At 34.6% G+C, this 25,214-nt stretch overlaps 1 protein-coding gene across 1 annotated transcript in view; it reads left to right on the plus strand.

Annotated features, from left to right (window-relative positions):
• The window catches only part of LOC110023195 (trafficking protein particle complex subunit 8), a 103,679-nt gene that overhangs the window by 14,078 nt on the left and 64,387 nt on the right, over positions 1–25,214 (plus strand). The window contains exons 4-11 of the mRNA XM_020722485.1: positions 11,202–11,301; positions 14,654–14,758; positions 14,914–15,076; positions 22,014–22,134; positions 22,224–22,286; positions 22,553–22,633; positions 22,706–22,800; positions 22,893–23,043. Coding sequence (XP_020578144.1) covers positions 11,202–11,301; positions 14,654–14,758; positions 14,914–15,076; positions 22,014–22,134; positions 22,224–22,286; positions 22,553–22,633; positions 22,706–22,800; positions 22,893–23,043 — 879 coding nt within the window. The remainder of the gene's footprint in view (positions 1–11,201; positions 11,302–14,653; positions 14,759–14,913; positions 15,077–22,013; positions 22,135–22,223; positions 22,287–22,552; positions 22,634–22,705; positions 22,801–22,892; positions 23,044–25,214) is intronic.

Genomic DNA, 25,214 nt, shown 5'->3' on the forward strand with positions numbered 1-25,214 from the left:
GTTTTACCATTCCATTTCTCAATGTCATCGTCTACACCCATACCTCAGATTAAAAAAGTAAAGTGCTCCGCCAGAGGTAGTGATTCCCTCTCCTCCTGATTAATTCCAAGTTATTGTCACTATTGATCATCAAAAGGATACCCCTGAAGATGTCACTATCCTCATATACAATATGTCAACCATTCAACCTCCATAATGCTGTAGTTCCCCCGTCTTTGGAACCTCCTTTCGTGAGGGAGAATGAGATTTTTCAGACTTCACATGTCCTATAACCTATCACCGATGTTATATGTGACAATATTTCTATTGCTTCTTTACCGCCTCATCAGGTTGAACAAGATGTTAATGTTACTCAGACACATGAGGTTCATGATGTGCAATAACCTACAAATGTCAGACCACCTTTGGACCAATCCATTGATGAGATGAGTCAAGCCTCAGATGAGGAATGACAAGTTTACACATCCAGGAGGAAGAAGAAGAATGGAGACCTACTTGAGCTCAGGAATCTGATGAATGATACTTTGGTTACTTCGGACAATAGTACACACCTCGCCAGACTCCCTTTCGAGAACTAGAGGCAGAGGGAGGACTAAATTGAGACTTGACAACGACTTTATATATGCTTAAAAATATAAGTAATTAATACTGCTGCTAAAAGATTTAATTCCTCGGCAACTATACCAAAACTTATACCAAAACTTAGATTCGATAAAGATGAATATATAAAATATTCAATAATTGTAAAGTCACATTCAATAATTGTAAAGTTAATTGTAAAGTCACATTTATCAATGCAAGTATACGCATCGCTCAAGTAATATACGACTCTAATGAAGTCCGAGATATCGATCCCACATGATTTAATATTAGAACTACGAACTAAGATTTTAGAAAAACAATACTTTAATCACAACAATGGAATTCAATTTGCTTATCTGTCACTAAGAAACAATTAAAATAAATATATATAATTTTAATAACTATCAAATAACTAAATATACTAATTAAGGTTCGAATGTGATATTCAATTTATAAGAAAACATCATTTTCCTTGTCAAGAAATTATAGTGAATGGATAAAGTGAATCGCTTCAATTTGTATTGTGCCAAATAGGAGCATAATTATTCTTTACCTTTTGGTCCAGGCATAAAAAATATTGACTAATGCTACACTTGTTTACTGAATCTGCGGCTAGGCTGGGAGGATACCGGCTCTCACTTCGGAGCTCCCACGTTCCCCTCACCTGAGGGCTAACATCTACAACTCAGCACCCAAACGATAAGACCGAATTGAAAATTTTAGTCTGTCACTCTAAAATCTCCAATTCTATGTCCGATAATTTTAATTTCCTATTTATTTGCACCCAACTTCCAAGGGCTTTAACCTGATCGAAGTGAAAAGATCATCACAATTTCTTAAACATTTTCATGGCTTCACCAATTCAAATCACCACTTCACAAATCTCAAGACAAGGAGAAAGACAGAGAAAACTACTCAGATCTCATGGCGAAAACACAACAAAATTCAGAATTCATATATAAAATCAAAGTCATACAAACTACAAAAATAAATAAACTTATCTCTAATTTCTCCCCAAGCAAACTCCTCGAAGTTCCTCTGAATCTTTTCGTTTCTTTACAACACACAAAATTCCTCTTCGAAGCGGCAAGGAGGAAGAAATCTCTCACTTTTCCTTCACTCTTACAATCTCTCGAAGAATTTCTCACAATTTAGACTCTGTACATTTTTTCACACTTCAATTTTGAGTTTCCCATACTCTATTTTCGGCCAAAGTCTTCTCTTTAAAGATATAGATGAGCTTTCTCAAGAGTTGCCTAAGCACCCCTCCAAAATTCGTTCTCATCCAAAACCTAGTTGGACATAACCGCCGGGCTCGCCGTCAGCGAGCTCGGAGGGACCGGTGTTGGTGGACTTTCTAAGTGAATTAATTCTGGAATCTCGGGAAAATCTCTCCGTTGGCACCGTTGGGCTCGCCGTCGGCGCCCTAGTTCAAATCTTCACATTTTGGTCCTTTTCAGTCCAAATTCGCTCCTTTTTGCATCTTTTTACTCCAATGACCCTAATTCATCATTCTTGCAACAAAACATCAAAAATTTCTTTATTTAAAGTGCAATATCATTAAAAACAGTATAAAATAGGTATGAAAATCTCAACATATTTTACGTCCCTAGCGCTTTATGTCTGTTGGTGGTTTTGGTTTTTTAATTTTATATGCATCTTTTCTTTTTTTGGGGTTTTTGTGTGTTGTATTGTATGAGTCAAGTCTTCTTTTTGGTCCGCTCATACAACCAATCTGTATCTTTTCCTCTTTAATATTTTAGCCCTTGGGCTTTTTCTATATTAAAAAAAAATAATGTCTATAGAGAGTGCTCCTTTGATTAAATAAAAGATCAGCTGGTACAACAAGTAGTTGCTTCTAATGTTCAACAACCTACACATGTCCGTCACACTTTAGACCAATTTACTGATCATATGAGTCAGTCTTCGAATAAGGAATAACATGTCTATTCCAGGAGGAAGAAGAAGAATGGAGGCCGACTCAAGCTTGGGAACTTATTGGATGATAAATTGGTTACTACTGACAATGACACTCATCTTACCAATTTGTTAGCTGACTCCTTTCCTAAAACTAGAGGCAGAGGCAGACAGGGCAAAATTGGGTCTCTTTAGCTACCTGATACTACGTGTTTTGATACTTTTGGTTCAGGTTCTAAGAGTAGGAGACTTAAGACCTCACTAAATACTTTTGGTTTTTGGGCTCTCATGTATTTCTCTGTATTTTCTTTTTTTTCTGGAACCATTTGCATGCGATGTTTATCGTGTGGGTAGGGTGCCATGTTCGGGCCCTCTCATATAATCTATCTATATCTTTCTTTCTTTTTAATATATTAGCCCCTGAGCTTTCTCAATATATATATATATACCTATTAATTTGATGGTTTCATCATGCTTATACATTAAACATTATTACAAAATTTTTTTAACCGCATAGGATTTTAAAAAAGTTATGTAAGATTATAGACCAAATAATCGAACAAGTAATCAATTTTTTGTTAATTAAATATTAATTCAAGCTCTTAACGAAACTCTTGTTAAACAACAGATTGAACATTAATGAACAGGCGCCTCAACATCATGATTGTTAACTAATATGTCAGAGCTTTAAATTTGTTTAAATGAGATTTATATGCATAAGTATCAAATTGTTCATTGAGCTGTATGTCATTAATTTTTGGGGACAGATTTCTTGAGTTAGTTTATCGATGTCTTTTTGCTAATTATGTCCAAGATAGGGTGTTGGGCTTGAGATAACTCACTAAATCTAATTCTATTGACATGCCAAGCAACTTTGGCATACAATAGTTTGTTTCCGTCTGTCAGGAACAATCCCATTCTTGCAGGTTGTTCAAATTGAAATTTGTCCACATGCATTTTTGTGTAGGAATCTGGCATCCCTTGTTTAAATCTATAAAGGCCGACCCCTTCTTTATTTTAACAGTTATTTACATTAGAGACACAAAAGATTATGTCCATTATTGAATATCAACCAATGGTAATTGTCTCTTTTGAGAGGCCTCCGAACTATATCTTGTGAAAAAAAAAAAGGATAATTTTGTACTAGGGTATACTAATTTAAGTAATAAATGATGAAATGTGCTTTGACCTTCTTAATCATCAACCTCCAATGGATGTCGAAGATATAGATTTGCCATCGATGTCTATTTGTATAACTTTGAAGCCTGATCATAACATGTAAAGCTTCATTTCCTGCTCCTCAAACAACATCATCATCCTTTTTTTTTTTTTATATTCACTCTTCAACTAACATCATTGCTCCATTCTTTTGCACAACTTAAGTGCTCACTCCAAATAGGATACCATTGTCTACATTTCTTTATGTAGCTTTGATCCTTGTTTTTGAATAGACATCACCGCCTCCATTCTTATAGCACGAGGTTTTTCATGAAGTTTTCAACGCTTTTTGGGATTTGTTTAATCTTCTTGCGATAGTTATTCCACAAGTTAACTTTCTGTTGAATTCTTTTTCCTACATTCTCATGGCTTCAGTTGCAATTACTCATCCATAAATTTTCCTTTTTATAATCACTATGGTTGATCCTTTTTGCCTAGGGCTTCTGGCATGATTGTTTTCATATGCTCTTTTGCTATCAGAAGAGAGATGGCTTCAATAAGCGAGGGTAAGGTTTACTTTCCAAGAAGTTGAAATTTTCTTAGTAAAATTTAATATTAAAGCTGCAAGAAATAAAAAAATACTCTCTTTTTACATATTTCTTAAGGATTGAGGCATCCTAAGTACACTTCACCTTGAATTCATGATATTTATCTAGTTTTGACAAGGACTTCTTGCTATATTATATTGAAGTATTTAATGATAGGAATGCTATCTTGTCATGTCATTGAGAGTTTTGTCTTGATTTTTAGGCTATTGTAATACCTTTGACTTTTGAGTAGGTCTGTATCACAGCCTTTAGGTCCACTTTTTGCATTATGGACTTCCATTTCAAGACATGATCACTAAATCTTTTTCATTCTTAAATGTGAATTTTGGGTGTTCAAGTTTTTTTGGTTTGCCGAGAAATTGATTGAGTTTCCCTTTTTCTTTGAGAAAGATCTTTGCAATTTGAAATCACCTTTTATGGTTTGTTACAGTTAGTTGGTATGAAGCTTGTTGATTTTGAAGCTCTCTGTTAATTGGATTTGCTTGGTTTTCAAAATTATTGGTGAGTGTTTCTTTTGAGAAGAAATATGAAATTTATGACATAAGTAACAATTAACAAAGAAAGACAAGTAAGACCAGTGGGTATGGGTTTTTGAAACAGTTAGTCAAAACAAGTCCCTATCCAATTTCTGTTACAATGAAGAATTTTTTTTTTGTAATAATGAGACTACTCTTTTCTCCAGCGACGGACAAAATTTGAGGTAGTCATCTTAGATGGTTTGGTCACATTAAACGTCGACCATCTGATGATTCGATTAGGATTGTAGATGTTTTAGATTCGACTTATGTTAAGGAAGGCAGAGGTAGACCTAGGAAGACTTGGGCTTATTGTATAAAAAATGATCTTAATTTATTATAACTAAATGAAAATTTGGTACTAAATAGGATGCAATGGAGAAAATGTTCATGTAGCCGACCCACATAGTGGGATTAAGGCTTTGTTATTGTTCTTGTTGTGATGAGACTACTCTTTTCTAAGAATTAATTTAAATTATGATTGGATAAGTACAACACAAGTTAATAAGAAAAAATCATTGCTTTTTTTGGATTGCCACCAATATAAGAACCAATCTGTGGCGTTGTCCTTTCATGCGTGAATCGATCCATGAAAACCTTTTTTCCATGTGTAGTGCTATTTGGATTCTTATAATAGTTATAAGAGATTTCTCTCATCATTTAGCATTTGAATTAACTGCAAATCTGTTCCTTCATATTTCAGGCCCCAGATTCTTAATGGAGAGTTTCCTGAAATGCATTCTTATACATATTGCTCAATTTTTTCATTCACAAGAGTCATCAATTAAAGCAACAAACTATTTTTTTCCTGAGTAATACTCTTGAGGGATGCTATGCAACATTATGAATTAATAAAATTCTTTGTATTGTTATTTAGCACTGGACAGCTTTCACATTTAAAAGAAAGTTGGTCCTTATTATATAATATATGTTGATATAATCATTTTAAGTCCTGAATACTAGAGTTGCCGAGCTATAATGCCACAACATTTTTTATTGTTTGCTAGAATTAGAAGAATACTCAATGTAGGAGATATGAAATTCTTTACTTTGAATAGAGTTCTTCATGCTCTTTAGCATCACTAAACATCCTCTTCGAAGCTAGTTTATCAAACTAAATAATAAGGGTAAAAATTAACGCAACGATTATGATCAAGATTTATTTTGTTAATGAATAAAAGATTGCATGATAAATTTGGAATATGATGAATATTCTGAAAAGTTAGTAAATGGAAAGTAATTTATTACCATATTTGGGTAAAATGTCGGAAGGATTCAGAAGATTTTTGAAGATTTAAAGAGTTTTTGAAGGTTCTCTATTTAATCTTTTGTGAAAGGTGATGTTTTGAGTCATTAGATTGCTTGGGGATCTTTTGTCATGGTTTGAAGCAATTGTCATTGGATTTTTTTTCTTAAATGTGCTAGTTTTTTTTTTTATTTTTTATTTTTATATCCAATAAGTCTCCTTTGCGTACCGTGGATTTTTGTGGTGTTCATGGGATTCTTTCCTTTTTTTGCCTTTCAACATTTGATATGTAAGGGAATATGGTAGAGTTTTCAATTTCAGAATAATTATTGGGTATTGTTTTTCTTATCATCACCTTCATTTTACACTCTTCCTAGTTGGCATAAGAAGAAAATACTTAACTAATGTATGCAGAATTTTTCTAAGACTTCCCCCTTTCTTCATTTAGATTGTTCATTTACTCCAATGAAAAAGCATGTGGACTCAATTATTCTCTTCCCTTTTTCTTGAACTCACTCTCTTAGTCGAGTTCTCTCAATCATTTTTATAGCATTGTTCTAACATTTGCCATAATTATGCCATCTCATTGTAATATGTGATATTGTTTTGATTGCGAAAGATTTTATTATAATTTAAAGTTATGTGAGGAATTTTCTAAATTTGAATAGATTTTATGAACATCCCATCCATTCTTTGTGGTAGGAGGAATACAACAAATTATTTTTTTCATATGCCTCCTCTATTGAATTTAGGTGCCAGCCATCCTCAAAGTTTTCTAATCTCCATGCGATGAATGTTGGACAATTTGTGGCTTGTTTTCTGATTTCGTGAGTCAAGGTAGCCTTACTATCTCTTTCCATGAACGATGACTTAATTGATTTAGACTGCTGTAAATGGGAGCTATAGTGGGTGTGTTCAATGCTGACCACAATAGTTAAGTACTTTTGATTTTTTGTACTGAGGAAGGATAGGAGGTACCACGATCATTCATGGCAATTCTTTATCTTGCCATCCATCACATCAAATTTGGGCCTATCCTCTGCAGCTCTAACCAGTGTATGACTGTTGCAACTCCATCGGGTGGCAAAGGAAAAACTTAGAAGGACCTGCATGGAGTTTTTGGGCAGCAGGGAAGAAACCAACGGAGAGAGCATGTAGGCTGGTTACTGGGATTCCATTCAAGGATACATCCAATCTTACCTCTGTAATATTCTTTCTCAAGTCATTTGGAAAGCAAACCAAAGATGAACTCCTCTATAACAAGCTTCTCTTCGTTTTCACAATCCATGCATGTGAAATGGTGGAGGACGCCACAGAGGCAGCTGTTGGAATTCACGACCAACAAAAAGGTGTCGGTAAGATTTACAGGGAAGTTTTCCAGCTGGTAGAGATGATTTTCGACTGTTAGGGACTTGCAGGGAAAATGTCTCGTTGCTTGAAATCTGTAAGGAAAAATCTGCATAGGTAGATCTTACGGCGGGAAAACCTGCAGGAGGGAGGTCCGGTGACGGGAAAGGCTGCAAGGGAGAGAACTGACCACAGGAGTAGGTTCGGCGGTCCTTTCGACAGCAAATATGTCCGCAGGAAGTGGTGGCGGGAAAGGCTATAGGAGAGAATTCTGCTGGCAGAAAAGGTTGCAGGAGGGGATAGGTCCGGCTGTAGGTAGGTGCATCGACGGTCCTTGATGGAGTTCGTGAGGTCCGGTGGCTGGAAGCTCCCACAGAAGGATCAACAGCCGAAACCTGTAAGGAAAATGTCCATGGAAGAGTCTGCAGGGAAGCCAACGGGGAAAATGGCTCCTCTGCTTTGTGCGGTTCTGCTGTAAAGAGAAAGCTGAGATTTCCCCTAGAAAAATAAATCCTGCATTCGAATCGGGATTTCCACTAAAAAGAGAAAAGAATAAATTCCGTTCTTTGGATTAAAAGAATAGAATAAATTATGTTATCTGGATTGAGAACAGTCGCAGGCCACCGGATCGCGATTTCCGCTACAAAGAGAAAATTTCGCGTGAGGGTCGTGATTTTCCCTGGAAATAGATACTATGCTTTATGGAGGCCGGCATAGTCGCGGCTCTTGGCTCAGCAGATCGGGAAGGGAAAGAATCATGCAGGATTACATCAAAAGAGGAGGCAATGCTGTGGAGGGCTTGTAGGGAGAGAAGAAGATGATGTTTCCATTTCAAGCGACAGTCTTGGTTGCGGTAGCCAAGGCAAGAGAAGTGCGTCTCTCCCTTTCTGCAGCGATGATGGCATGAAGGGAATCTAACGGCTCTGAAGGAGGACCGGCTAGGGTAGGAAATTTGTCTCTAATATCATGTTGAAATTCATAATAATGTAGAATTTTTTATTGGTATGAAAGGGGGTTTAAATAACACTTATATGAATTATAGAATATAGGAAAGATAATAAAAAAGAAAGAACAAGAAATGAAAGATCACCTAATATTTCCAATTAATCAATTCATATTAATTATTTGGAGATAAATGAAATAACATAAAAAAGGAAAGTCTAAAATAGGAAAGTAAATAAATCTAATCCAAGAAAATAAGTTTAAAATAGGAAAGGAAAAAAATAAAGTTATATTAGGAAATAAATGTAATCCTCATAACTTGTAACAGGAATAAATTACTTTTTAACGTAACTTCTAATACTTTTACTTTACACTCTTAATACTTACAACCAAACAATCCCTTCTAAAGCCTTTTTGTTTAGGATGAAGCGTCAAAATTTCCTTTGGGTAGTTGCATGAGAAATAAAAAGGTTTTTGATCTGCTTTCCTATACAATTTATTCAGTCAAGTTTTTTTGTTTTTAATTTTTTCTTATATCTCTCAATTTTGATTGTCCAGAACTTTGAAATCCCAATCTCCCATTATTTATCATTGTAAAAGTAAAAATTGTCATATTCTCTCTCTCTTTCACTCTATCATAGTGCATAGATGAGATGGGACTTAAATTTATTCATCCTGTCAGTTAATTATAGTACATGTGAATCATTGAAAGTAACTTTTTGAGTCAAATAATAACCCAATTTTATTTCTTGTTAAATTTTAAATGTGAAATATTTGTAAGCCCAGGATTTTGAAATATTATTTGCTTAAAATCCTTGCCTTTAGTTCATTGTTGGTGGGAGGATTTGAAAGAGAAGCTTTTTCATCCCCTTCTACTAAGAAAAGCCTTGGCTTCGATCACCTTCAATTATATACTGAAGTATAGAAGCTTTATGGAATGTTGGTGAAAATCTATATGTTGATGCCGTTGTCCAGCTAATTCTTGCAAAGAAACTTGGCTTTCTTGATCTTGTGCAAAAAGGTGACATTCATTTACATGTTGCTACTAAAACCATGCTGTTTTTTTGAATGACTAGGTGCTTGCTATAATGTTCTGGACCTGGCTGATCTTGTAACAAATTTTTTTTCAGCCACCATAGTTTGTTCCTGCCAGGCTATCTGATGCAAGATGGCTCATAGCTAGGGTTTTCTAATGCAAATAATTTGATACGTAGTATGAATTAATACAAAGTAATATGTGGATTTATAATTCATTACCCACCAACTAATTTAAAACTTTCCTTTTTTAAATGTAAACAATCAATATTAGAGTTAGAATTCAAATTATAACAAAAAGATCTAAAGTGATCCGAAGATATTGAAAAGAAATTAGAATCAAGAAAATTTAACTTGCATTTTTGATTCAATTACCATAATTAGGTTCCTAATTGTGCAAATTTGAATAAAATCAGGACACTGGCAATAACAAGTTATGCATAAAAAATTGCATAAAGGAAAACAGTTACCAAATTAAGAAATGTCTGCATCATATAGATGGAAGGAGATGATTTCCCTTGAAATTAGGTAGTCACACTTGTATTGTAATTAAAAAAAGCGCATATGCAATTTTGTCACACATAATTGATAACTTGAAGAAAAATTTTACTCAATTAAAATTGTTCAATTACTGGACTCAGAATATCTGTATATATTTATATAATTCTTCTTTCAAAAACAGAAATATCCAATTTTATTTGGTTGGCTGCTTAATCCATTTGAAACCATCAGAACTCACGGGGATGAACAGTTTGATATGGAAGCAAAGCAGAGAAAGAGTAGTTGGTACAAGTTGTGCCCGCCTGAACTATTAAAGCTGTTGAAATCCTCAGATTGTGATAATGCTCTTATTTTTTCAAAACAGCATTCAAGCTTCAGCTGAATATTCACATTAGATGGTCCATCAAGCAGCATAAGTTAACCCCTTCCATTTGTTAATCATCATCCATATGTTAAGCTTTTACTGAATATCCACTTTAACTGGCCCTTTAATTAACATAAATCAACTTGAAATGGTCCAAACAGTAAAGCCCATGAGCATCAATTCTTAAAAGAAACCTAAAACTGGCATGCTATGATTGAGCTAACATCAATACTCCTTCAACTCTGTAATATTTAATCCATTGACAGCAATAAATAGTGACCGAACTGAAGCGAGTCACCTTTGAACACAGAGAACACTACTCATTCTCATAGGAATCATTATAACCATCTTTAAGCAATTAAATTAAAATTGAAAACTGTAAATAGCAATGAAGCTAAATAAAAATTTGTTTGGAGTTTTTGACGGCTGTAGCCTTGCCAATTTTCATCACTAACCAAAGCAATCGTAGTTTGTTTCTTTTTATTATTTCTTTTTTTAGTTATTTTACTTGCAAAAGTATCTGTATTTCATCACAACCTTTTTAGCTAACTTCTTCATTTATGGCTTTCATTCTAAAATAGTTTTGGTCCTATACCTAGCCTCTGTTATACTTTTATTTTCATTTCTGACATTTTTTCTTCTTATGACTAGCTTTATTTTTATATGAAATGAAATCTTCATTGTTTCTGTTTTAATTGGTGATTGACATTTTTCTAATGTCATGACATTATTCCTGAATTGAATGTTTATTTTGATGTTTTGCATGTTTAATATAGTTTCCTAATCAGAAGGCGACACTAACAAAGCTTGTTTAATATTTTGGAGTAATTTCACTGAATTTTTTGGGCTTCTTACAAAGAATTTACTTTCTTCACTTTAAGGAAAATTCATTATAAGCCTTTTAGCTTTTTCTGATTGAAAGGTTTGATAACTAAGACTTATTTTTGCATGGTTATATACAATGCCTTTTTTATTCTTCTAATCAGGTTGCGGAAGACCATTTGAAACAGTTAGTGAGTGATGCGGCCAGTGCAGCCCTTTCTGATTTGCAATCTGAGCCTCAAGAACTTGAAGCTATCCTTAGTGGTATGTAGTTGAATTCCAGCGTTCAATCTTACAAATTGTGAAGCATACGGGCAAGGTGCCAGCTTTTACCCATGAGTTAGGTAGTTTACTTAAGATAATTAAGGTAGCCTTTAAGTCTTTTTTTAATGCTATACATTATGATAAGTTCAAGAAGAAACTAAAGACCTTGTTAGAATACACTGCTTGACATGGTTTTGAATCATTTTGCTGTCTCAAAACATTCTTGGAATTAAACTTGATATCTTTCCTCTGGTCATCGGCTGGAGCAGATTCTGTACTTCAAGGCCTCAGACTTGGCAGATTGTATCTTTGACTGAATATGCTGATAAATGCAAAGGGAGTTGAAGCTTAAACGAGGAACAACACTTTTCTCTATTCACAAACCTTCGTAAAAGCTTGAGATCTGCTTTTAATTTGAAGCTTCTTTGTATACTGGGAAAATAATTTTCCAAGAACAAATAATGCCCGTGTTTCTAATGGCGTGAAATATAAGCCTTAAATAAAAAATTGACATAATTTCAATGCATTATTTTACATGAAGAGTAGTATAATTTTTACTTGGGCCAGCAGTAAAGTGGCTTTGAACATTTATCATGTAAACAGAAGATGAAATAAATATTTTATGGGATAACTGTTTTTGGGAGCGTGATGTATGGACTTGCGTGGTTGTCTCTTCCAATATGTTGAAGGTTTGCACCCATTCTTACCCTTTGTAGTCATCTGCTATAAAGAGTCAACAGTTTAATGCTGCAACCAAATGCAAGTTTTGAATTCAGTTTGGAATTCGGAAGATTGCAATTTTAGGCTTTGCACCACTGCCATTTTTATAGGTGAACGCTCATGAACCTAAAAGTTCAATTGAATGATAAGGGTTATTTCTATTGAGATGGTATAAACTTAGTTCGTGTTTTACTTTCAATATGATTTTATTCTCCAACCAATTTGGATCTTAAAATTCACCCCTCAAATAAGAGTCTTCCACATTGACTATCTATCTCTATCAAACCTAAGCTTTTTAGCTCCATCAAGTTTTATGAACCAAGAGACCACTAAACTATATCCAGCCTACATGAAAGTTATCTACTCTTATACTTGAACGATCATAATAGAAGCAGCTAATGGCTCATGGGAGCTCTAAATCCCATGAAAATCTTGGTCTTAGTCGAACCATCAGATCTGATAGAATTTGGATAAGGATTAAATATCAATACCTAAATTGAGTGAAAAAAACTTGTATATGGATTCAATAAATCAACTTTTTATTGACGATATGCCTGTAGAGCTCGTGTTGTTGCAACATGAATTTTTAAATATGATCATAATCACAGTTATGTTTATCTTTGCCAGCCTCAGATTACCCATAACTTGCTTTAATGATGTTATGAGATATGCCTGTAGAGCTCGTGTTGTTGCAACATGAATTTTTAAATATGATCATAATCACAGTTATGTTTATCTTTGCCAGCCTCAGATTACCCATAACTTACTTTAATGATGTTATGATTAGTTGTTAATAGGAATTCCTGGATTATGAATATCCTGTTGTGTGCAAATATCATGTCTTTTTTTTTTCTACAGATGGTATTGGATTCTCAAAATTACGATTATTTCTAATTTTTTTTGTATTGCATTTTAAGGTAGAAATTCTAGGAATTTCTAAGATTATTGTGCATTTTTTTTCTGAAGTTCAAATTAATTTTATTTTGGCACTGCTCGCAACTATATAAAATAAGAGGTGTATCATGCATGCAATCATTCGATTCTTGCCGGAATTTAAATAATGAGGAAAATTATGGTATTATCTTCCTTTTTTCCCCTAGAGTTTCATTGTGTTCATTTTCACTGTATGCAAATCATTGTCAAATTATTAACTCACCAACATTTACTTTTGTTCTCTATGTTTAAGTTGCGTTCGTTTAACTGTTGGTTAAATTTTTTATCAATTGACTAAGGTTTATAGTTAACAACCTCCAGTTCAACATAATTGTTCTGTTATCTTTGCTATATCTAGCTGTCATTCCTTTTCCACAGTCAATTTTGTCTGTCAGACGTTGTGCCATTGTGCTATCTTTATCTGGTAACATCATGCCGCTTTTTAACTTTGTTGTCTCACTTTAAAATACCGTAGACAGAGAAAGTGGAAGGAGTGGAGAAAAACACACACATGTGCATTCTATGCCTTCAGATTCAACTCAGCTTACTCCTGGTTGATCTAGATGCGGTTCACCGCAAACTAAATTAGCTCAGACTTTTTGAAACTCCTAAGTTTTCTTCTCTAAAATTTTGAATTGGCTTACAGTTTTAGTAAAGAATTTTTCTTTGATCACATCATGTGCTTTGTGACCTCTACTGAATGTTTGTATGATATTTGTACATGCTCCCCATGTATTCTGTTTTTTTTTTGTACAAATTATTTCATCGGCTTATGATATAATCTATCTGGCAAATTTTCTTTCTGCAACCTGTCCGCAATACCACTAAAAAAATGATATAGAAAGTAGATTATTCTCTAAAATATATTCTCCAAAAATCTATCTGGCAAATTTGAAAAAATTGCATGTTGTACGGTTATCATATATCTTATAGATTGTTATGATTAAATTCGTTGGGAGTACAATATCATATAATCATGGTTAGTCTATCTTTCATGTTCATTTTCAAGGCGGGTCGAGACACCATACTGGACAGAGCTGTTTTCGGTTTGTATTCCTGCACTTTGCTACAGCCTGCATATTAGCATACCTTGCATTCCGCATTGCCGAAAAGTTTACCCATTGATCGAATTTTTGCTCCAAATTGGCCAACTTCCATAAAGCTTAGCTTGTTCAAAATTTTATAGTATTAAGTGTTAATTATATAATTCCATTCACTTTCTATGTTAAGTACCTCCAAAAAAAGAAAAAAAAAGAAGAGAATGTAAAACTTCACTTGTATTTTAATGTCTTTCACCTCATGCCCCTTTTTTGCTTTGAGCATTTGTGATTTGTATCCAAGATCTCTTCATTTTTATGCCATAATGTTCTTACCGTTGTATACCCTCATAGAAAAACTTGTTTATCCCAACTTTATTATGCCATTTACATTGGGCTGATCTAATTGATCCCAACTCGTTACAATTATTTGCTTTTCTTTGTTGCTTCAAATCCTTGACTCACGCATAAGCTTCACATTTTGCTGTATTAAGAGGAACGCCTACCATAACTGAAGCTTTTAAACTAAAATTGGCATCCATGAAATTGGTCTGTAGTTTATTATTGTTTGGACTCCTGTAGTTACCACTTTTATATCCTTTTTTGGGAAATATTATGTATTGGACTTGAGTTAAATAATTGACTCTTTTTTAACTTTGCAGAAACTGAGTTGAACTTTTGTCCATCTTGGATACAGACCTTCAATAAAGAGCTAAGAAAGACCATTTCTTTCTCAGAGCACGAAGCTTTTGATCATCCTGTGGCATGTAAAGCTTTGATTTGTTCTTTCAGTAGTTTTGTCAGTTGACTTTTATTTTTGTTTTGTGGCTTTTCACTTGATACAGTATTTCTTTCAATTCTAAGAATTACTGCTCACAATAATTCTTTTTGTATACTTACATAAACGCATACATACATGCAGGTCTTTTGGTTGTCTCATCAAATGATGCACAGCCGATCAATAGATTTGTTGATCTATTCAACACCGATCAGTTGCCATCTCTTCTAAATGATGGTGTTATGGATCCCAAAGTTTTGAAGCAATATCTGTTGCTTCATGACAACCATGACGGAACAATGGACAAGTAAAGCATTTTTCAAATGGAGGACCTTTTTCCAAACTTTAATATCAGAATTAAAAATAAACTCTGCTTCCAAGATTTTGCTTTCTTTCTTCTTTAGGTTTACAACACTTTGAATATACGCGTAAGAAGCGCGCACACCACATACATGTACCTTGACATTTATAATATATTTACTAGAATCTATCTATCTATCTATATATATATATATTGAGAAAGCCCAATGACTAATATATTAAAAAATATAATAAAAAGAAAGAAGGATACAGATAGATTGTGTGAGAGGGCCCAAGCATGACACCCTACCCACACGATAAACACCACATGCAAATGATTCAAAAAAAAAGAAAATATAGAAAAATACATGAGAGCAAAAAAAAAAAAAAAGCCAAAACACATAGTATTAGGTAGTTAGAGAGCGACCCAATTTTGTCCTGCCTCTGCCTCTAGTTCTAGAAAAGGAGCCAGCTAACAAATTGATAAGATAAGTGTCGTTGTCAGTAGTAACTAATGTATCATCCAATAAGTTACTGAGCTCGAGTCGACATCCATTCTTCTTCTTCCTCCTGAAATAGACATGTCATTCCTCATTCGAATACTGACCCATCTGATCAGTGGATTGGTCTAAAGTATGTCGTACATGTGTAGGTTGTTGAACATTAGAAGCAATTACTTGTTATACCAACTGATCTTTTATTGAATCAAAGGAGCTCTCTTGTGTGTCTTGGCATGTAAATGAGCCTTCTTCAATAACAATGAGTGATATAGACAAGTTTGGACCTGTACTTGTAGTATGGGGAGATGCTTCATGGGACTCTAAAGTACCATTCTCTAAACGAGCAGCTGAGATAGACTGTTCAAAAGCGGTAGTATCCCAGGTTAGAACAGGTTGAGTATGATGTTTTTTATCAAGAACTGCGGTGTTGGAAGGAGGGTCAGGCTGCTCCTTCTCAGCAGGGATGGTAGGTGGCAAGACGTCAACCCCTAATCCAGTATGAAAAGATTATTGAACAGGTTGCTGATCTTTAGCAATATCGGGCCTTAGATGACTATGCAAGCGATAGTAGATAGTAAAACTGTGGCCAAACATGCTATAATGAGAGCAATAAAGAGGGTGTGGTTCTAATTCAACTTTTTGCCAATGCTCGTTGTTAGTGATTCCAATCCATATCTCATCCGGAGCTGGTTGAGTGATTTCTCTCTCAACTAACACACAAGCCACAGAGGGTTTAGTGACAGCTAGCGTAGGACTATCAACCTTGAGAGACTTACCGTAAGTAATTGCTAAAAAGTATAGAATTTCCAAGTTGAACACATGTAGTTTTAACTTCAGAAACTTTATCCAAACATGAATGATATAGGACGCCGCTTTTGGATCAAAATCGACAGTATACTTCAGAATTTTCATAAAATGATTGTCGATCTTGATAACTTTACGAGAAAAAAATATGAGTGTAATCCGCATCGTGGAAACTGAATAAGTGTATTTCTGTCATCAAGTACGCCAATATTCCAACTGCCTAATAGCATCATAACATCAAAATCTTTCCGAATGATCTCAAGTTTTGGGTGACCATAGAAGAATTTTCCCACAAGAGCTAAACGCTAAGAAGATGCAAGAGTGTTGATTTCAACCTCAATGAAAATAAGTGCAGGCTTCACATTTTTTCTACCATGCTTTTTAATGAAAGTGTGATCACCACCATCTTCAAGAGTCTCGTGGAAAGATTGTGGAACATTGCAGGACTTACTGATGCCAAAACCAGACTTTGAACCTGAAAGAGGGGCACGAGCAAGAATAGAAAAGTCGTCCGCAATGACAGTTGCATGGGAACGGAGCGTCGAGACCATCTCCACCGGTAAGATGACCACGGTCAGAAAACAACGGCTTGGTGAACCGCAAGGAGGATGCGGACAGACTTCGGGAAATTGTCTGTCGGGCAAGAGAGCAACAGTCGCCTTGTCTGGAGCGAGCGAGGGGATGACTATGAAGAAGAGAAGTGTCGTTGACTACGAGAGACGACTGTGAGGAGATTGCGCCGTCGTCTATGGGAGTCAAACGTCGTTGGCTGGAGTCATCATTGACTACGGGAGACGACTGCGAGCAATTGACTTCGATCGGATAGACAACAGCGAGCGAGCGTCGTCGACTGAGAGCTGCGCATACGTGAAATCGTCGTCGTGGGAGACGATGGAGAGAAGGGGAGAAGCCGATTGATTCACCGTCGGGTAGCGCCATCTGGGGAAATAATAATAATAATAATAATAATAATAATAATAATAATAATAATAATAATAATAATAATAATAATAATAATAATAATAATAATAATAATAATAATAATAATAATAATAATTCTCAAGCCTTAAATCGGCCTCCTCTCCATCTTTTCATTGGGCGGGAATTATTCTCTTTTTTCTGTTTTTGTTTTCTGCCTATTCCATTTCTTTTTACATGTGTTTGTTGAATTAGGGTTAAGTTTTGATGAGTTTTATTTCAGATTTATGTTTAGACAGTCGTTGACATCCCTTTTCCCCTTTCTAGGGCTGTGTCCGATGGCGAGAATGTGCTTTGTCTGTAACTCTTTCCGAGTTGGTGTATATCATACATTTTACTGCTTGCTGCTGCTCTCTCAGTGCCTCCCCGCAGGCTGCCGCTTCCCCTTCCAGCTTTCCCTGTCATCACCCCATTCATATCTTGCCTTTCTGCCGTGCCGCTTTTCTCCCCTCCCGGTTTTCCCATCCGTTACTCTCGCCTCTTCTCTGCTAGCCGCACTCCACAATTACTTTGTTCCCTCCCGTGACTTCAAGTACCCCCCATCTTCCCTTTGACACCCTCACTGTCCTGTTCCCCGCCTTTAACAACCAACAACTTCCCCTTATTCTCCAACCGCAAACACACCTCTTCCCCTTTAGTTATTCTACTCGTCAACCTCACCTTCCTTCCTTTATGTCAGGCCCCTCTTCCCCATCACTTTTAAGCCATCAACCTCCCCACTTTCTCCCTTCTCAGGCACCCTCCCGCAGCCGACCTACACTCCATCACCAACCCCATTGGCCCAAATTCCACGATAGCCCTCCTGGCTGCAAGCACAGCCTTGGGCCGCCATCCTATCTGTTGTCCCGCCACCACTCACCCCTTCGTCGTCACCTTAGTGTATTTTTTTTCTTTTATGTTGTTATCATTTATTATCATTTATTTCTAGTTTTCAGAGTCTTGGTTGTAATCGTTTACATTTCAACAATAATATTTCTACCTTTCTTGTGGTTTTGGTTAACTCCGATATCATTTGATATTAGAGCCAGATTAATTGTAATCATATCCTAGAGTTTCCTAGCATCCCCCATAACCCAAAAATTTTCCTTTCTACCATCGAATAATCTTTCCATTTCTACTTCTCTAGCCATAATCCCCCCTTGCTGATTTTCAAAATCAGTAGCCTTAAACCAATTATTTATATCAACTTTCACCTCACAACCTTAAACCCTAGCCATGGCACTATGGCGATACATGGCCGAGCCTTCCCGAAATGAGATACAATGAGAGACCCGCCAAATCAGAGGAGGGTTGCGTACATTGAGGATGAAATTCAATGGGAGGTTATTCTCGACCGTTATCGAGAGAGTTGAAGGGGAGAACAAGAGAATATGAAGATGAAACTGGAGACACAATGCCAATTCTTACCAGCTTACTACAGACAAGGGGTGAAAGACTCCAGCTTTAGAAGTGGAGAGACCACATTACTAAGTAACTCCTACATTTTACAGACATAGTTAAACATCAGGATCTTATAGTCAAAATGCGCATAGGATCACACCCAAGCCCACCCAAGCCCACCCAAGCAGAAGAAGAGCTGATTCAAATGCGCATAGGATCACACCCAAGCCCACCCAAGCAGAAGAAGAGCTGATTCAGAGTGGAGAACAGTAGAACCAATCCGCATCCCTAAATCTGTCAAGGCTAGGAAGTGTTGCAAGTGCCACAGATTTGGGCATGTTGAATCAGACAGTACAACTAAGGGGTGATTTGCTTCACTGAGCAGGATGTTGAAAAATTGAGAATGACACAGTTGATCCGGTAGAAGACGAAGAGTTCAAAGTGATTCTCAACTTGCTGCCAACAAGAAAAAGCCATTTTCGATTCCAGTTGACCCCATGAAAGAGGTTCCAACTGAGGTAACTGTAGCTGTTCTATAAGGTAGCGACTTTGATGTAAGGGGCGTTCATGTAGAGTATGAAATTTTGGTGCTTTCAGCCATCGTTTGGTAGGCGTTGAGAGGAATATCAACAAGCTTGACTTTGGATGTCCAAAAGGGCCATAAGTTTGAGGAGTCAATACTAAACACAGGTCAATTTCAGATAAAATGATTTCAAAAATTTCAAATATAAAGTCTGTTCTTGAGTTGCCCCTACGAAAGGAGGTACAACTCGTTAGAGACGAGAAAGTTATTGGTTACTTTTGGGAGACAATCTCGAGTCATTTGAGGATTAAAATCGATTCAACAGTGTTCCTCCAGCAGAGGATCAGATAGGATGTATGAACCGTAGGGGTGGAAATCATCCCAGGATTTTCGGGAGAAAGAATATTCCATCGTGGGATCCAGGTCATTCTCGAGAAGAATAAAATGCCACTCATGAGTTGTTACACGTCAGGGTGGCCCAACCTGCTAAAGATGTCATTATAGAGTTTCCCCCCCGATAGCCTTGTTTATCAGACACATCCAACCGAGTTTGAAGATTTCGAGAAGCATATTATATATTTACTTGTTCAGAATTTGGCTTAGAAGAACCTACATCATTGTGTACCTTCGGTTCAAATCTTGCCAAAAGAGGACATATATCTGTTCTATCAAAATGTTCTTTGAAACGATGTCGTCTACTAAATTGACTTATTGGGAGCTTACAACATGACATCTGACTACTACGAGAAGGCAAAAAGCTTTGACGAATGAGATTGAAGCTCCCCCAACCTCGAGAGACTGATGCGGGGTTTGGGGGCAAGTACCCATATCACTGTGTACTTTCGACTCAGATATATATAGAAATGTATAATGTAGAAATGTATAATGTAGAAATGTATAAATGTTACCATTTAATTTTTGTAAAATGAATGGTTAGAAAATTCAAAAATGTTATAGAAACTATAAATTTTTTTGACTACTTGGTAATTGTACATTTAAAATATATGAATATGTAATATGGTTGAGATTTTTGTTGCTTGATTGTATTATATAATTAATTAATTGAACAAAACATTAATATTTCAATGAAAAAGTTAAGAGCAGAGGTCTTAGATCTTTGCTTGAGAAGTTTTTGGCAGTTTTTTAATCATACTATCGATCAAGTTTATTAATGTCATTTTTTTTTTGGAGAAATTGGTCAAAATGATCTCTAAACTATTTGTGAGGGGTTATTATTGTCTTAGACTATTGAAATTGTCTAATTTAGGGGCTATTTCAGATCAACTTTTTTTTTAAAATTTTTTTATTTATTTATTTTTTGTTTTAACATAAAAAAAAAACTTATTTGGTAATTCTAATGATTTAATTTTTTCTTAAAATTGGAAAACAAAAAACATGTTTTGTTTTCTTATTTTTTAAATTTTTTTGTGGTTGTAATATATATTTCTTAGTTTATGTTTTTGTTTTGCTTGAATTTTGATTGTTTATTGTTTATTCGAACAAAAATAATGAATGCATTAAATAGACAGATTAATTAAATGAAAAATATATATATTAAGCAATCAGAGGGCTTTCAAGGATGTGATGAATTTCTATTCAGATCAAATTAGATCATACTTTAGCTTCAATAAAGCAATCTAAACATTAAAATAGTAAATGATATGACATTGTTAAGTATTTGAGAAAAGAAAGCAAAGCATCAATCCATGCATTGAGAATCTTTTACCCTTTTACCGAATCCATATTTTTCAATAGATCCGCCATTGATAGGTGCTAAGGCAAAATTGTCAATAATTTAAAGAAATCTTGTGTATATTGTGTAATTCAATGTAACAACCTCTAAACTAGTAAACAAATGTATAAAATCAGAAACTTTCTTTTTGTATTGAAAATAACTAAGAGAAATAATCTATAAAAAAATTATGAAAATGCCTCCCGGGGAAAAATAAGAAATAATTTGTCTGTCGATCACTGAACTGAGCTCGAAGGAAGGGAGAACAACGCCGGCATCAACTTCGATGTGGGTGTCTAGTGTTTTTGGTGTCAATATTGGCATCACCCAAAGGCTGAGATGAGAGGAAAAATGAAAAAGTAGGGATAGCTAAAGTTGAGGCGGGATTTATTGTGTTAGATTGGGTGGGGGCTACTAGGGTTACAAATTTGATTTTAAAAACAGAACATATTTTATATTTGTTTAGTGTTTTCAAAATGAATTCAGATCAGTTTAAAAAACAACATAATAAAAATAAATAAAAAAGTGATGAACAAACTTATTTTTATTTTTTTATGTTTTTTGAAAATGAAAATAATAATAATAAATTAATCCCTAAAAGCCCCTTAGAGCGTTGAATACTCAAATATAATCCAAAATATAACCATATTTAGAATCACTGTTTAATTGGATGGAATTTCACACAGAAATTCGAGAATGAGATGGAAAATGAGGTAATTTTTGTAAAATGAAGTGTTAAACATTTTGATTTGTGTGAAATACCCTCATTTGCTATACCATTTGTAAACTTGCATGAAATTTCTATCATTTTAAACATTGATTTTTACTGAGATTATTTTTTCTCATATTTGAGGAGTTATGAGATTACAATTAACACTAAAAATTTTGAGTAAAGTAACTATCCGTAAGTAGTTCTGGACCATTTTAACAAGTTTTTTCCTGGTGTATTAGTCTTTTATTATATACTGTTAACTTTTGATGCTCGTATATGCGTTATGTTATTGTTTTCATTTTCTTTCCTATGAAGGGCTACTGCCATTTTAGCTGAAATGAAGAGTACATTTGGCCCGGCTGATTGTAGAATATTGTGCATTAATTCTTCTGCTGGTGGAGATGGCGAATTAAAAGACAACCCTTGGCTAAATTTTGTAAGTTTACTCTTTGGCCAAGTATTGGTTGGAATTAGCCATCATTAACAGAATCGTCCACAACTTACTGCTTTATCTTTTCTTCACAGAAAGCGCATATGTCAGTTAGCCAAGAAATTGGTTCTTTTCTCAACATCGATGATCTTCTTGAGGTAAGTTCCCGATTGTGCTGTACTGTGTAATGGGAGATTTTTTGTTTTTTTCATTTTTTCCATTATTATATAAGGGGAAAAAAATTGCTGTCAATGATTTTCATGTTGTTTCCAAGGAATGTTCTGACTCCACATCATCTTGCTGGTGCTTAACATTAGTTTTCTGTTGGTTGAATTGTACTTTTTATTTTTTAATTTTGATGTTTGCAATTTCAATACTTTAGCATTTCTCCATGAAATCAATTCTATGGTTGTTTGATGGCCAGATTAAAGAATTTATGCAAGAGTTAACTTCCAAACACATAATTCCATACATGGAACAGAAAATACGTTTCCTAAATCAGCAGGTAATTTTCTTTACATATTGCTAAAAGATATACTCATACACTTTGAAAATTTTTAATGAGCTTATTTCCCAGGTTTCTGCAACTAGGAAAGGCTTTCGAAACCAAATTAAAAATTTGTGGTGGAGGAAAGGAAAGGAAGATGCACCTGAAACTGCTAGTGGACAGATGTAGGGTTCCTAATTCAGCATTCTCGCTTACCATCTTTTTATATTTTTATTTATTAAAATGATTTTATTTAACTTTGTTTGTATTTTATTAGGTATACATTCAGTTCTACAGAGTCTCAAATCAGAGTTTTGGGTGACTATGCCTTTATTTTGCGTGACTATGAGCTTGCTTTATCGAATTACCGGTTACTTTCGACAGATTACAAGCTTGATAAAGCCTGGAAACGCTATGCTGGTGTACAGGTGGTTTGTTAGGTGCTTTTATCTTCTCAGTTACCCATGGAAGATTGGGGAAATCCTTTTACTGATCTATTTTATGCATTCTTATAAAGCATATGCCTAAACCCTGGGATTTTCCATTTTATAATGTGAACATTTTAAGGTTTTTGGTTACTTTTTGGAATTGTATCATCAATGTGAAAAAAATATGATTGTAGTATTTTTAATAAGAGTGGCTAAATGCAGTTTACACTTCATGATTTGTTGATGTTGTTGGCACACATAGGCTAACTATAGAAATATTTTGACCATGTTTTAAATCTTTTAATTGATTCTTAAGAGTTGTTATGTGTTATGTAATTTTTAGATACACGCCGGTTATCTGCATAATAGGTAAAGGTATTTATTTGAATCCTTTAGGTTTAATGATTTCCTATTAATACAAGCCGCCCTAATCTTCTCTAGTGTCGTCGCATGCATAATGACGGTTGTTCTATCCAAACATATGTTTGATGTTTATAACTTAATTAATCAAATATTGCATTTCCTTGTTTTACGTTTGCATTTTGATAAAAGTTGGTTTTTGCTTTATTAGGTTAAAATTTTTTAGGATAGATGCTGTTGGTTGGTTCCTTTTATATTCTTGTAACCCTTGAGTCCATCACTTGGCAGAAGGCCACCGTAGATCAGAAATCAAGTGGAACTCTTTCACAAAAGACTGCAGGTGGCGCAAAAAAGGATAGAGTCTATTGCTTAGCTCCTACCCAAGTTCAACTAAGACAACTTGCTTGACATCGAGTTTATTCCCACACTCATAGTGAATCTGAAAAATCTACTGCTGCTTATGGTGATAGGGTCTGATGAGTTTGGTGTTTTCTTAACGTATTTTTTATGCTCTATGCTGTTACCTTGATTTTGTTGACGAGGGGAGTATAGTTGAGTCGTCTTGTATTTGGTCTTTACTTACAATGATCAGTTTTCATCTATGAATGACCCTTAGTTTCTATTATGAAATTTATGGATAACTAATATTGACCTGCTTAATGAGATATGACTTGCCGTCTATTTTTAAATTTCGAGGATAAAGTTTTTGTAATTGGGGAATATTGTGACACCTCTTTTCAAATGCTTAAGAAAACTGAAAAGGGGGGAGAGGAAGTGAGGAGTCGGGAAAATGAATGATACTTTCGAATCAGAGACGAGATTGACCTGTTTGTAGAGTCAATTGACACACACGAAGGAAGAAGGGACTCAAAGCTCAGTGGTTGCCGTGTGCGTCTAGGGCAGAGAGGACGACGAAGATGTATGCTTCTGGTGTGATGGTTGAGTGGCTCTGTGATGTAAGGAGAGGAATATCATGTGGTCGATCAAAGCAAGTCGAGAGGAAGGAGCCCTCGTGCATGTAGGAAGGAAGCAAAATCGCGTGTAGATGAAAGAAGAATTTTTTTCCCATGGATCAGGGCTCGATCGAGATTTTAATTGTAAAATTTAATAGTTTTATTTAATTGATTTAATATATATATATATATATAAATCTGTATATATATATATATATATATATTCTAATATTAACAAAAATTTTATTAAATTAGGAATTTTGGTTTATTATTTTCTCTTGGAGAGAAATAGAAGTAGGAGAAGTGCACGAACTAAAGGAGAAGGGTGATTGACCTGTGTAAAATTAGGTAAGGTAAGATTGTATTAATATTATATTTTTATTAATGAATTCTAAAAATATATAATGAATAGCAAAATAATGTTAATTATAATTTCATAAAGTAAAATGATAGAAATTAATACTTCAATAATGTAAATTTAATAATTAATTAAAATAACATGAATAAATTAAGTTTTAGTAATATGAATATTAGGTTTATTATAGACGTCAATTTTAAAAGAATTAAGATTAAGACTTTCAAGTACAAATAAGTCGTCATCAAGGTGAGTACTCTTACTCTTATATTTATAGTAGTATTTTGTTTTATCTTAATCAATTGCATTAATAGTTATTGATATCTATTAATTCGTGCATCAGTTTATCCTTGTTTATATACTCTTTTCTTTTTGGTCATATCTGAATATTGTCTCCTTTTAGTAAAAAATAGATGTTATTTAATGATATATATATATATATATATATATTTGTGTGTGTGTGTGTGTGTATTTCTGTGTGTATGTGTCTCCATGTGTGTGTT

The sequence above is a fragment of the Phalaenopsis equestris genome, unplaced genomic scaffold, assembly GCF_001263595.1.
Source record: "Phalaenopsis equestris unplaced genomic scaffold, ASM126359v1 Scaffold000223, whole genome shotgun sequence".
NCBI lineage: Eukaryota > Viridiplantae > Streptophyta > Magnoliopsida > Asparagales > Orchidaceae > Phalaenopsis > Phalaenopsis equestris.